Below are 13,004 nucleotides of genomic sequence, written 5' to 3' on the forward strand. Positions count from 1 at the left end.
GGACCCCTCATGATTTTGACCCGTTGGCACAACAGCACAATAGCATTCTTACAGAACAACTGTAGCTGGTTATTATTGTGCACACTGAGAGCATTGTGTATACAGACGTCAGTGCAGACTGTTTCACTTGCTGGTTTGGAATGACTACCACGTTCTGGAAAAAAAAATATTCACTAGACATATAGGAACGTTTCTATTTACTCACATGGAGACTGACATCAAACACAACGTAATCTTTCAAGAACGTTTGAACTTCAAAAGTCCATCAGTATACGCTCAAGTGATCCACGAGCACATCTAAGAGTGAGCAATGCATTGTATATATCTTTTGGCAGTTTCGAGAGTTTCACCACACCAGAGTTCTTTGAAACAGGATTATGTCCTCAGCGTTTATTGTTCTATTTGATTACCATAAAAAAAACATTATCATTAAAGAAAAAACTCAAGTTCAAATACAATAAGACAATTACTTTCTTTTATTAGTCATGACAATGTTTTAAAACAAATTATATATACATATCAAGTTTGAGAAATATTGCAGTTTGTACTTCAAGATTGGAATAAATATAAACTCTTATGTAAAACATTTTCAATAAATACATTAGTAAAGTATGTCTTGCTTCACATAGGTAAAGGTACAACACTATATAATTCTGTATTTTATTCCTCAGTGACAAAGCTCTCGGCAGTTACACACTGTGGCAGTGTGTAAATCACAGCATTGATCAACAGACAAAGGCAGCATTTGTCTACTGACCACTACAATGTCCATGCTACAGTAAAGCAGACCATTTAATAAAGCCTTATAATAACATGTAGGCTGTGGAAATGATTGGAATCCTGAGCTATAGGTGATTTTTTGACCGTGTGGTTTTCGTCACAGGTACACCTACCTGGTTAGATTATGTTGATAGCTTTTCTTTTGCAGGTTATAGCATACATAGGGCCATTTAACATTAACTCCTTACAGTGGTAGATGTTTTTATTCTGTAGCTGATCATCTTTCAAGTTAATCATCATTAAATTGTTTAAGGAGATGAAATAACACTAAACTTCAGCCTTGTTTAGAAGACTTGTCATGCGGTACTGAAATTACATCCGAGATTTAGAACAACTTCATGCTGAACTGTGAGAGACTGAAACAAAGTCTTGTTTTGTCCTTGGAGTAAAGCTTCAGTCTTCTTTCATATTTACACTTGCTGCTCTCTGGTATAGCATGCATGAAGCTTGAACTCTTACTAGGACTCCTCTATGGCACATGTTCAGTCCTCATGTGATTTTCCTTTAGGTTTCTTCTTGTGTGATGCATAATCGCGAACTCTAGATTTGTTCACACCGTAAATCCTGGTGAGGATACAACAAAGTAATGATCAGTGACCTAGTATTAAAGTAGAACATGATAGTCACTCATTAAAAGTTATAAATGTGTGCTGGACTGGAAAACGATTTACACAGTTTTTACTTTATTTACATTTTTAATATGGTTACCTGCAAAAGTAAAAAGGAGAAATTTCTTAATTTAGAAGTTAATTTAGAAGTTTCTTAAACTGGCTCCTTACCTAACCTGATCATACTAAGCGACTAGGCAAGAATAAAAAGTAAATAAAAGAGGCATATGCAAAGAAATGCTATAGGGCAAAGACGCTTTTTAAAAAATAATGAAATTAGATGTTTATACATTTCAAAAATCTCATATAATGAGCACTAAACTAAAATAAAGTCAGTATTTGTGATGACAACTTTGCTGTTTAACAAAAATGCATCAGTAGATTCGGATATTATTTTTATAGTTTTATAAGAAAATTGGCCGATACATTTTATTGAGCATCTTACAGAACCTGCCACAGTTTTTCCAGAGAATTTGACTTGTTGCTCTGGCTTCTGTTTTCCAGTCTTGACAGTCTTCGTTATGTTTTTGTCTAAAAAGTGGTCTGTTATACAATATGTTGTTGTCTTTAATGTTTTGTTAACAGTAATGTAGGGAAAAATAAAATGTTTTTATACTGAATAATAATGCTAGAAAGTGAGAAACAGTTTTTACTTAAAAAAACGAACAAACAAACAAAAAACAGAGTGACAAAAAGGTACTGTATGCATTCTTTAAGTATATTAAGGAGGCAGAAAAACATTTTTTGGCTGTTATTCAGAATTCATATGTTGGCAGAATTCATTCACAGATTTTCTCAGACCAACAGATGATACATTTGTTAAATATTATACTAAATCTATCTGAAGTATTATTATAAAGTATATAAAATTAAATGATTAGCCAACACCTCATTAGCATTGTCCCACAATCAAATTATTCCTTTTTAAAGTCAATTTTCCATGTTGTGTTTATATATCCTTGTTATAACTAGGTTACATACCTGCGCTGGTAGAGGTAGATGAGAAAGATCACATCGTCTCTGAAACAAGCCAGTGGATGTGGTCCAGGATTGCTTAAAATTCCACTAAATATATCACTTATAAAAGTGTTTAACCCCTGTGAATATAATATATAACAATAATATTTAGCAGCATGATTAAGGCTAAACATTTCAGATTCATGTTCTGAATTCAAATGAAGGAGCAACTCACTTTGTAAAGTAACACTGACATTGGTAGCTGGGCAACTGATTTCATCTGTAAAGGAAATGAAATGAAATATTACATGACATTCAGTGAATGTGGGGGCAAGTTGTTTTAAATTGAATGTTAATTGATTTGAGAACAAACCTTGTAATTGACAAATAATTGAGGGACCATAGACAGAAATCCAAGTGCATAGATCCCTGTTGTTAAGAAGCACACACACACAAATGACTTATTTGATATTTAAATGCTCAGTAGGAAATAACATAAATATGATCATTGAAGATTTACCACTGACAAGACTGTTCTTGATCCAAAAGTACCAAGTACTAGGATAAAAATGTGAAATCGGTTACTGAAATGTAAAAACAAGGAAATACAGAACTGCTATAAAAATATCATTATCAACCACGAAGTTATACCTTTTATTTCTGAGATATAAGAAGGAGTATGCAGCTCCACTGATGCACAGAGGATACATTAAATAGGTCAAGACTTTCATTGCCTGGGGAAGAAATAAGGCCATGTTTATATAAGGGTATCGTTAATAAGGTTTGTTTTCATCACAGTTGTTAATAAAATAATTTCAATACCCTGGAATCATGTTCTTCTGTTGCTCGCTCCATGTCATCTGCTCCATTATCCTAAAGAGGACAACACTGCAATGATCACCAAGCTGCAAGAGAAACTCTACTAGGTCTAAACAGCATACAAGTGAACTCAGCCTGTTAACAAATCAATCCAAATTGAGCAATTACAGTACAATATACAGAGAACTTACCTTAAATCTGGGCCAAACTGCAAAGAGTACGCTGACTTTCCAAAGCTGAAGACATGAGAAAGAACAGTTTAGAATTCAGTGTTTTTTGTTCTTGTATTTTTTTTAACACATAGCGGACGAAACGTTTTACCTCAATTAATGATAAAAATCCTATAGGAATGAGGGTGAGCCAGCTGGTCTGCTCTTCTAACAAATGGAGGAATATCACTACAGTGCTGAAACACCTCCAGATCACTTAAGGAAAGACAAACACATTGATGTTAACACACCAGTACGTACTCAGAGTCGAAAGGTAGTCAGTGGTGTTTCTACCATCACAAAAGCTCACAAGTCACTCAAGAAGTGTATTTATTGAATGCTGATCTCACCTGATCGCCTGGAGATACCAGCTAAAGTCTTTTTTCCTCTCCAAAAGCTTACGTCATTTTTCATAGCAAATACTTCAAACGAGAGCTACAAAACATTAAAACAAACTGGATTACAAAAATTATAAGAATTTGAAATAAATATGATTGTGATGTAGTCATGTATTGTTGTAAAACACAAATAATCTCACATGGAATGCCGGCACCAGGATCGACAAAACCAATATATGAAGGCCAGTCTCAACAAACATGGCTTTTATTTCATCAAGTCTTTGCTCAGAAAATCCTAAAAGTTAAACAATATGACATTATTTAAATATAGTATTGTCTCAATGTGGCTAATATTTACCGTAAATGAATACCAACTGTGATGAAAAATGCTTAAAATTTTAAATATCTTACCAAAATGTTTGAGTGAGTATATGACAGCTTGGATATGGATCCACATTCTGAATTTGCGAAGTGTTATTGTATCATAGGACACAGTGAGTGGGACTGCTTTTGTTGTGCTGTTTATCTCCTTCATAAAAACAAAAGTATAAGAAATTAGAACGAGAAATATGGAGCACATAAACTTACCATTAACTTTATTAGGACGCCAGCACACCTGCGCATTTATGCAGTTATCTAATCAGCCAATAATGTTGCAACCGTACAATCCATAAAAGCATGCAGATACTGGCCAAGAGCTTCAGTTAAGTTTCACATCAAAAAAAAAAAGTGTGATCTCTGTGACTTTAACCGTAGCATGGTTGTTGGTGCCAGATGCTGGTTTGAGAATTCCACACACAACAGTTTCTAGATTGTATAATGAACAATGCAAAAAACAAAACATATCCTTTGCACAGGGGTCTGCAGGAAACCTCTTGCTAATGAGAGAGATCAGAGGAGAGCTGACAGGACATTTACAGTAATTCAAATAAGCACTCTTTACAGCTTTGGTAAGCAGAAAAGCATATGAAAATGCACAACACATCAAACCTTGAGTTGGATGGACCACAAGAGCAGAACTTCAGGAGAACCTGTAGATCAGCAGTTTATAAAATACTCTAACCAGCACTTCTGGTACCAATCTCCAAGCCATGGTCAAAGTGACAGAGATCACAGAATTCATTCATTCCAATGTCTGATGTGAAAATTAGCTAAAGCTCTTGACCTGCAACTACGTTTTTTTCTTCTTCTGGGTTGCAGCCATAAAGTTGGCTGATTAAATACTGTATGAATGAACAAGTCTACATATGTTCCTAATAAAGTGAGTGTAATAAATGCATAACATTTCTGTGACCATTCTGAATAGAAGAAACATTAATTTTTACATACAATTAAATCCTTTAGTCTGCTCCTCATTTCATCCACAAGTAAAAGGGGAAGATATATTTTCTTTTTGTCCTTCTTTCCATCTTCAACTCTAAGGAAAAACACCCTGGATTGTTACCCAATTAAATAATCACAGATCACTGGATTCAGAAACAGATTTCATAACTTACCCTTATCTCCTGTAATTCACCTGCAGTATATGTGCTATTTTATTGGCTATACAGTGAGACTCACATTTTCATGTATCTGCGCATGTCGCTGGGCACGGCTGCATTATTAAACGTGAAGTCTTCTGTCATCATGTTTAGAGTGATGCAGGATTTCCAGTAGGACATGACCTTTTGCACTTCTGTTCCCTGAAGTCCAAAAAGAACAGAAGATTGCTTAATGTTCTTCACACAATAATGGCAGCAGGAACTTTAGTTTTCACTCCAAATAGTGTTTTTTTAGTGTCTGCAGTGACTAGGAATTTTCTGATCCATTTCACCTGCATAGTGAAAAATTCCTCACGTATTAAACCTCAATCAAAGGAACCATAGGCACAAGGTAACATCACAATTCTAAACTATTACCTTCTGAGTCGGTTTGGCAGAGCCGGCAACGGCCACAGGAGGAACTGGCAACAGGTGAGAGGTCAGGCGAGTCACAATTCGCACGTATTTGCTGTCTTTCCATGGTAAAACTCCATTCTTATGTACAAACACCACAGCATGCAGCGTCTCATTCTTTGGATTCAATGCAAACAATAGCACATTCACCTTCCTGTCTCCAAGAGAAGTGAAACAATCATGTAAAATCAAGTCCTGGACTATCTGGTGATTCTCTCAAAATTCAGTGATATTTTTGCCTCTCACATACACGTGACATACATTGTATTTTTTTTCTAAAACATAATAAATAGAATGACGACTTATTTAAAATGATTTCATACATGCACCTTAACACATATATTCATAATGCACTTTATGCACTTTAAAGTCCAAACTAGAGACGTCCAAACTAGAGAACTCCAAGACGCATGAATACATCCCTTATAGATGAAATCACTTGCCTTTCAAGCTTGGAATGGACTTCAAATTGATCCACTTTGAGAAGGAGTGTATACGCAGACTCATCACTAGGATCCAGCGTCGAATACACGCTCAGCTTTTACATTCAAAACAGCGTTCAGATTACAATGCGGTACAATGAGCAGCTGAAAAACATCAGGTTTCTGCCAGTGGACTGAACGTGTCCTTACCTGGAGACGCGGTTTGGCATGTAGATAAGATGTAACGCAGTCGTCACCTTTAGCGCTGTCACAGGCTTTTGTGTGCACGAAGCCATATAAGGCCCAACACGTATGAAGCACATAGACCACCAATACCCCAAAAAACACCTTCGTGTATGACATCTTAAACTGAGAGCCATTTTTGGGCTTAGAATAACACGAAGGGAACATTTTCCGCCAAATCAATCAATCAATCAAACAATGAAGATCGGATGAAGGCAAATGCAAATGCAGGATATCTCTCTGTCTCTGTCTGTCTGTCTCTCTCTCTCTCTCTCTCTCACACACACACACACACACACACACACTCTCACTCACTCTCTCACACACACTCTCTCTTTCTCTCTCTCTGTCTCTCTCACACACACACACAAAGATGCTCAGATAACTGATGCTCCTGGATCCGTCTAATCCCCGGTGCTTTTGGCGTTATTCCTCATGTTCAGTGTTCCGAGCTCAGTGTGTAATTAAATCTTCATTGAGTGACAGGAGGCTGCGCCATCAATGCGCCCAGCAGAAATAAAAAGCGCACTAGGTGGTGCTATGATAATGTTCTATGTCTTTTGAACATCACTAGCTCCGTTATATATTTATATGTATATTTATTTTATTATTTTACAGATACTAGCAGAACCTGACCTGAGAGCGCCATTGTGCACTGTGCAGGATTTGGCCACTCTGGTAAATCTGAGCCAATAAGGTTCCGTGCACCGAGACTCCGCCCACCTCCTAGTCACCATGATGTATTTAGGTGTCAATATTATACAGACTTTATATATTATATACTCTGCCGATATTCATGTATTCTATAAAGTGTAGGGCTCACAAGTCTATGGGTATAAACTAAACTATCTTTTAAAATAATTTCTCCAATTTGCCATTGAGTGCTCTGTCAAAAAAAATACTCTGTAATTAACCCTTTCATGCATAAATTATTTTGACATGTAAATATTACTTATTAAAAAGAAACAGAGCAAGGAAGAAATAAATCCTCTCCAAAAAAAAAAAAACAACTTTAAGTCTGACAAAAAACTTTTAATCTGACACCAGAACTATGTCTATTGTTGTTGTTATTTAGGGGGGGTTTATGTCAATTTTAATGAGATTAAAAACAACAGATGTTCTCGAGTGATCTGAGGGTGATTTACATATTAAATCTTCCTAATATAATAGTAATAATAATAAAAAAGGTTTAATTTGAATGTTCATGAGAGTTGATGGTAATATCCATGAAAGGGTTTTTTAACATTCCTCTGGCTCTCCATCCAATAAGAACACGGATACAACGTTTAATTTCTCAATGAAGTGTTGTGAAACGGATGAATATAAAATATGTTAATTATTTATTGTGACATTTCGTATTTAAAACAAGCGAATCTGTTTGGCACAGTGACGTTACAGCGCATGTCCCATCCGCGCATGCGCACTCTAGCACACAACAAACTCGGAAGAGATGAACAGTGGAGAATCTCCGCAACTAAAGTTTCGCTGGTAACACGTGCTGAATAGACCGGTGATTGCCCAGTGCATGCTGGGTATTTCGTCATAACCTTCTTCTGAAAACATTGCAGCTTTCTAGCTCTACAAAACTCTCACGTTTCGGAAATACTGATTTAAAATGATCAAAAGTTCATAAATGACGGAGTGAGGCGATAACAGGAGTTTATGAAAAGCCGTTTCCTTCATTCGTAGTGCTGTGTTGATATGTAGCTTAGCATCAGAGCTAATAGTTTAGCTTACTGGTTTTATTTATTATTAAAGCCACTTGGACTTACATAAGAGTGGAAGACTCATCTCTGCTGAATCTGTCACAGAAAATGCACATTTATTAACAGGGTCTTGGCCTTGTCGGGTTAAAATGGAGGCATGTGTGAGGTTTTTATATCGTGAAGGTCCTCGGATTGTCTTTAGGAAATGTTGGACCCCTGGAGTACTGAAGGGTTCGAGATCACCTCTGTGTCGTCCTCTGTGTGCTGTGTGGACATGCAGACATGCTCCTGTAGACACAACACGTCTAACACACACATTCAGCCACAGCAGTAAGTGTGAGAAACCTTTCAGACTGTAACACATATCAAGGACATCTCTAGTTACTAAACTTTTTAAATGACTTTGTGACTTATGCTGTCAGTTATTCTGATAAAAGTCTAATTGCAAACGCAAAACATGTCACCACGTCCCTTGTCACGTGATCACCGGCTGGTGACCTGTTACAGAATAATAATAACAACATGTCTGTGAAAGCAGATGCACTTTAACTGATGCACTTTTCCCTCATCAGCTCTTCTGTGTCGTGGAAATGTTACAGACTCTTCACATACAGCTTTGACAAGTGTAGCCCCTGTATTTATAGTGGTAAGTTTACAAACATGTTACAAACTCAACCCTAGAAAAATTAAATACATTTATATTGAAATACTTTGGAGCTGGTGCTGTAGATTTCATGAGAAGTCGTTGCTGGTGCAGTTACAATTGTGTCTAATAGAAGAAAAGAAATCAGTAATCACACAACTTACGAAAGGAATCAAAACTCTGATTAACGGATCAGCCAGAGTTTGCTGTTGTCCCCTAAAAACAAAATATCAAGAGCTTCTTTTCTTATTCATGATGTTTAAATTATGTTAACAATAAATCCACCATAGTGTAGACAGCAGATGTTGCACTCGGTAAGTACGGCTCAGAGATGGCACAATGACATTGATGGCAACATTACTGTGGAAGTTGAAGCTGTGTAGCCTTTGGTATTTGATCAAAGTATACAAATTAGGAGGTGAAAGAGATGTACAAAGTAAAGGTACCAAAGCTCCGCTGGTTAAAAGCAGATCGCCGTGTTGATTACATTTTATGCTATACGTAAGTTAATCATATAAAAAGTCTTCTTCACAATTGAAAATTTTGTGGACTATAAACATTGTTTTGCAGGTTGGTCAGGGTAAGCAGACCTAATCCTTGTTGTTTTCAGTAAACACATAACTGTGTTATCTGTGTTGTTGTATCAGTTACATCAGTTACAGTGAGTGAGAACAGGACCAGCGCACACCATGTTACTCCTAAAGGGCATGTTTTAGAGCAACACGTCTCTGTAAAATTTTATCTCCATCATCTTATCTCAGCTGTGTTTTGCTCAACAGATGAAATTTGATCCTGAGGGGAATGTCACTTCATTTGGTAAGTGTCATGATTCACTTATGACCAAGAATATGTAACATTATGTATATTGTTGAAATGAGCAACAATGTTATATCTCTTTGGGGTTTTTTTTCCCAGAGAAAAAAAAAACAGAGCTTTATCAGGAACTTGGGTTGCAGGCAAGAGACCTGAGATTCCAACATCTCACAAGTATCACATCAAGAAATAACACAATCATCATTCGCATGGAGGTACTTAAAAGCTTGAATCTGCTTTTAACAAAATGAGTCTTTAGGTCATTGATGTGAAGTTTTTTTGTTTAGGAGACATTTAGTTTAACATTTACGGCACAAATCTCGGTCATAAGCATGCTCAGTCTCACCTTATCTGTTTCTCACTTACCTGGTCTCTCTGCGTGCCATGTCACATTTTATATATAATGTGTAATATTTTATGTAATAGCACAGACTGTTGTGTGTTAATTATTTGCTGAAGAAACTACCCGCTTTACAATATTGATGCGGATCTATACAGATTAATTTACAGATTAGGAATCAAGACTACAAGTAACTGATTGGTACCATATTTTTATGATCATTTCTTGCCTTTACATTGTGGTCTATGGGAAAAGAATATATAGAATTGTATACTTAACTAATCTGTCCTTAGTCCCTAAAAGCAGTAGTAACTCCAGAGTGCCTCTTGGTGTTGGATTTCCGGGGGCTTGGTCTGGAGAAGTGGCTGGTTTTGGAGCTCGGGCCACAAATAGCAGGAGATGGTGCTCTGGCCACTTATTCGCTACCTTTCGAGTTTCGAGCCTTGGAGGCCATTCTACAGCACAGGGTACATGCTGGACTTGTAGCAACATTCACATTACACTTCATTTGGGTGCTAACAAGCAAGCAAGTTGTTCAAGTGAAACATTTCTAAAGGAAATTACATTTTGTTATAGACACTATATTATTGTTTCACCTGTGTAACGTCAGCATAAGGTTCAAGAAGTTGTTTTGTGCCTGTGTGTTTACATGCAGATAAACACCCTCCAGGCAAGGCTAAATGAGGTTCAGCCCCAGATTTTAGATTGCCTGGAGTCATTAGTGGATCCCAAGCTTCTCTCTGCAGACCGCAGTAAACTACACATGCTTCTCCTCAACAGTAAGAGGTAAGAGATTGAAAAAGCCAGCAATTTTACACTTTATATATCAGAAAAGTGTGGTGGTGGTGTTTTTTTTTAAAATCAAATTGGGTTGGTTATATTACATTTATAATGCAAATGGAATGATCTTTTTACTTTCAAAGTCATATAACACCAATTATATTTTTCTGCAGTCTCTCTGAACTCGAGACTGACATTAAAGTATTTAAGGATAGCCTGCTTAAAATTCTGGATGAGGATGAGCTGATTGAGGAACTGTGTCTCAATAAATGGACTGATCCCCGTGTGTTGTAGGTGAAATGCTTGTCTGTTCTTGTAATTATGGTAATAGACTGAATTAAATACCTTGAATCAATATTTTCCATAAATCATTTTCAGCTCATTTCCATTTGCTTTTGTGTGTTTGTGTGTGCATGTGGTGTTTGTGTGTGGAGGCAGTGAGGAGAGCAGTTTAGGCCTAGATCATGCGCATGAGATGGAGTTACTCCTGGAAAACTATTTCATGCAGGCAGAAGAGCTAGGAAACAAAGCTCGAGAGCTGAAGGGGCTCATCGACGACTCTGAGAGTGTCATCTTCATTAACTTGGACAGGTAGAGGAATCTATAATTGACACCCACCATGAAATAGAAATACTAATGACAAACAGTACTTGATGCTGGAGCATTCCTTTATATTTCATTTATGGCATTTGGCAGACATCCTTATCCAGAGCAAGTTAGTGTTTATTTCCTTTCTACTACTGAGCAATTCAGATGGCTGCTCGGTGGTGACTGTTTCTTTCAATCTTGAAACTTTTTCAGAAAAGATTGTGTCACTTATTGTGTTTCTGGTACTATATTTGCACTAGTCATCGAAACGTGATGATGCGCCTGAATCTCCAGCTCACCATGGGAACCTTCTCTCTTTCCTTATTTGGTCTGATGGGAGTGGCCTTTGGCATGAATCTGATGTCTTCATTTGAAGAGGTATATCGTTTTGGTAGCAGTTTCATGTTCTTGGAATGGCAGCCATGTGAAACTAGTTTATTTATAAAACTGTAAAACTAGAAGCACATGTTCCTAATTCATATATTTTTTACAGTTATGGTTTTAGGATGATCATGAACTCATTTTGTTTGTGTGTGTGTAGGATCCACGAGCATTCTGGTTAGTGACAGGAGTCATGTTCTTAGGCAGTGGACTCATATGGAGACGACTGCTTTCTTTCCTGGGACGACATTTGGAGCCCAGCTCTCCTCCTCCAGTAATTACTCAATTACAAAACACCCATATTATCGACTGTAAATTTGAGTAATCATTTACAGCACTCTACCGACTTCCCACTTGCTATTCATTCCTCTTAATTATTATTAACACACAGTCTTTAGCTATGGTGTACTTCAAATTTTCCTCACTTGATTGTATTAACAGTGTTGATCTGATTTAGTGGATTACTGTGCAGATCAACATGCCTATGTAATTCAGTTATTTTCATAATTGTGTATGTCATCTATGCCAGGAAGTGGTACTTGTTACAAAAATGATCAGACAATAAAATCAGCACCTCTGTAGATCAATATCAAGTTATATGAATTTTCTGAATGAGTTTAGGGTTAGGTCAGGGGAAAAAAACACTTTACCTGTAATTGTAACAAATGTTAGTAAATCTTTTATAGTTCAGTTTTTTAGTTCACAATATATTAGGAAAGGGTTAAATATATTTTATGTTGTAAAACAGAGCTTTAGATTCTGTTCTGATCATCTCTTTTCTTCCTTGCACAGATCCCACCTGTTTGGAGGAAAAGCCAACTCAGCACCTTAAAAGGGACAGATCTAAAGCCTGGAGTTAGATGATAGTGTGACATCTCTCTGTGTGTTCTCTCTGTATTTCTGTGTTCAGTAAATCTATTGTAAACTGAGATTATATTGTGCTTTTAATTGCAGTGAATAGTTTTCACTTAAGAAAGCAACAAGCCACAGAATTTACACATGTTCCTATTATAAAAGTGTCTTTTGCACTAAAGACAGAAAGCAGTCTGATTTTTACTCACTATATTTGTAACCAGGAATTTTAACATATTGAGTTTAATTTTGCCAGTAGGTCACTGATTAATGTGATGTTATGAACGTATTGTCTTTATCTCCTAGTGGTTTTAAGTTGTGTTGATCATTATTAGGTTAGCCCAAAAATATCTATGTTACTGGTTCCATATGCTTAAAATAATGTTGATGGGTACATAAAATAAAAAGATTCAATATACGTTCCTACAGTGGGGTTTTAACTGCTTGTGAATATGAACTTGCTGTCCACTTTATTAGGAACATGCACATTTCAAAAACTGCTGATCACGCACAGCAGTTGCTAAAGTTTGCACAGAAGGCTGTGAAAAACAATACAGTCCTGTGTGTGGAAATGAATTGTTAAATAAATGT

At 36.6% G+C, this 13,004-nt stretch overlaps 2 protein-coding genes across 3 annotated transcripts; one reads left to right on the plus strand and one right to left on the minus strand.

Annotated features, from left to right (window-relative positions):
• Positions 1-447: 447 nt before the first annotated feature.
• LOC113644434 (cleft lip and palate transmembrane protein 1-like protein) lies at positions 448-6,598 on the minus strand. 2 transcript variants are annotated; one of them, XM_027149277.2, is made up of 17 exons: positions 6,278-6,598; positions 6,089-6,183; positions 5,610-5,799; positions 5,272-5,393; positions 5,041-5,128; positions 4,123-4,240; positions 3,912-4,006; positions 3,724-3,808; positions 3,486-3,589; positions 3,356-3,400; positions 3,168-3,218; positions 2,997-3,079; positions 2,866-2,903; positions 2,719-2,774; positions 2,581-2,625; positions 2,370-2,485; positions 448-1,344 (listed from the first exon to the last, which is right to left on the minus strand). In XM_027149277.2, the coding sequence occupies exons 1-17, from the start codon at positions 6,476-6,478 to the stop codon at positions 1,263-1,265; spliced, it is 1,614 nt and encodes a 537-aa protein (XP_027005078.1). In that variant the 5' UTR covers positions 6,479-6,598; the 3' UTR covers positions 448-1,262. The 2 variants fall into 2 exon arrangements, with proteins under 2 accessions (XP_027005078.1, XP_047666814.1); XM_047810858.1 differs by lacking the exon at positions 448-1,344 and having other exon boundaries at positions 2,377-2,485; positions 2,873-2,903.
• A 1,109-nt stretch (positions 6,599-7,707) lies between these two features.
• mrs2 (magnesium transporter MRS2) lies at positions 7,708-12,841 on the plus strand. Its single transcript, XM_027150056.2, has 11 exons — positions 7,708-8,346; positions 8,589-8,662; positions 9,439-9,475; positions 9,575-9,687; positions 10,106-10,279; positions 10,468-10,598; positions 10,766-10,882; positions 11,031-11,183; positions 11,441-11,558; positions 11,722-11,835; positions 12,354-12,841. The coding sequence occupies exons 1-11, from the start codon at positions 8,166-8,168 to the stop codon at positions 12,423-12,425; spliced, it is 1,284 nt and encodes a 427-aa protein (XP_027005857.1). The 5' UTR covers positions 7,708-8,165; the 3' UTR covers positions 12,426-12,841.
• The last annotated feature ends 163 nt before the right edge of the window (positions 12,842-13,004 follow it).

The sequence above is a fragment of the Tachysurus fulvidraco genome, chromosome 3, assembly GCF_022655615.1.
Source record: "Tachysurus fulvidraco isolate hzauxx_2018 chromosome 3, HZAU_PFXX_2.0, whole genome shotgun sequence".
NCBI lineage: Eukaryota > Metazoa > Chordata > Actinopteri > Siluriformes > Bagridae > Tachysurus > Tachysurus fulvidraco.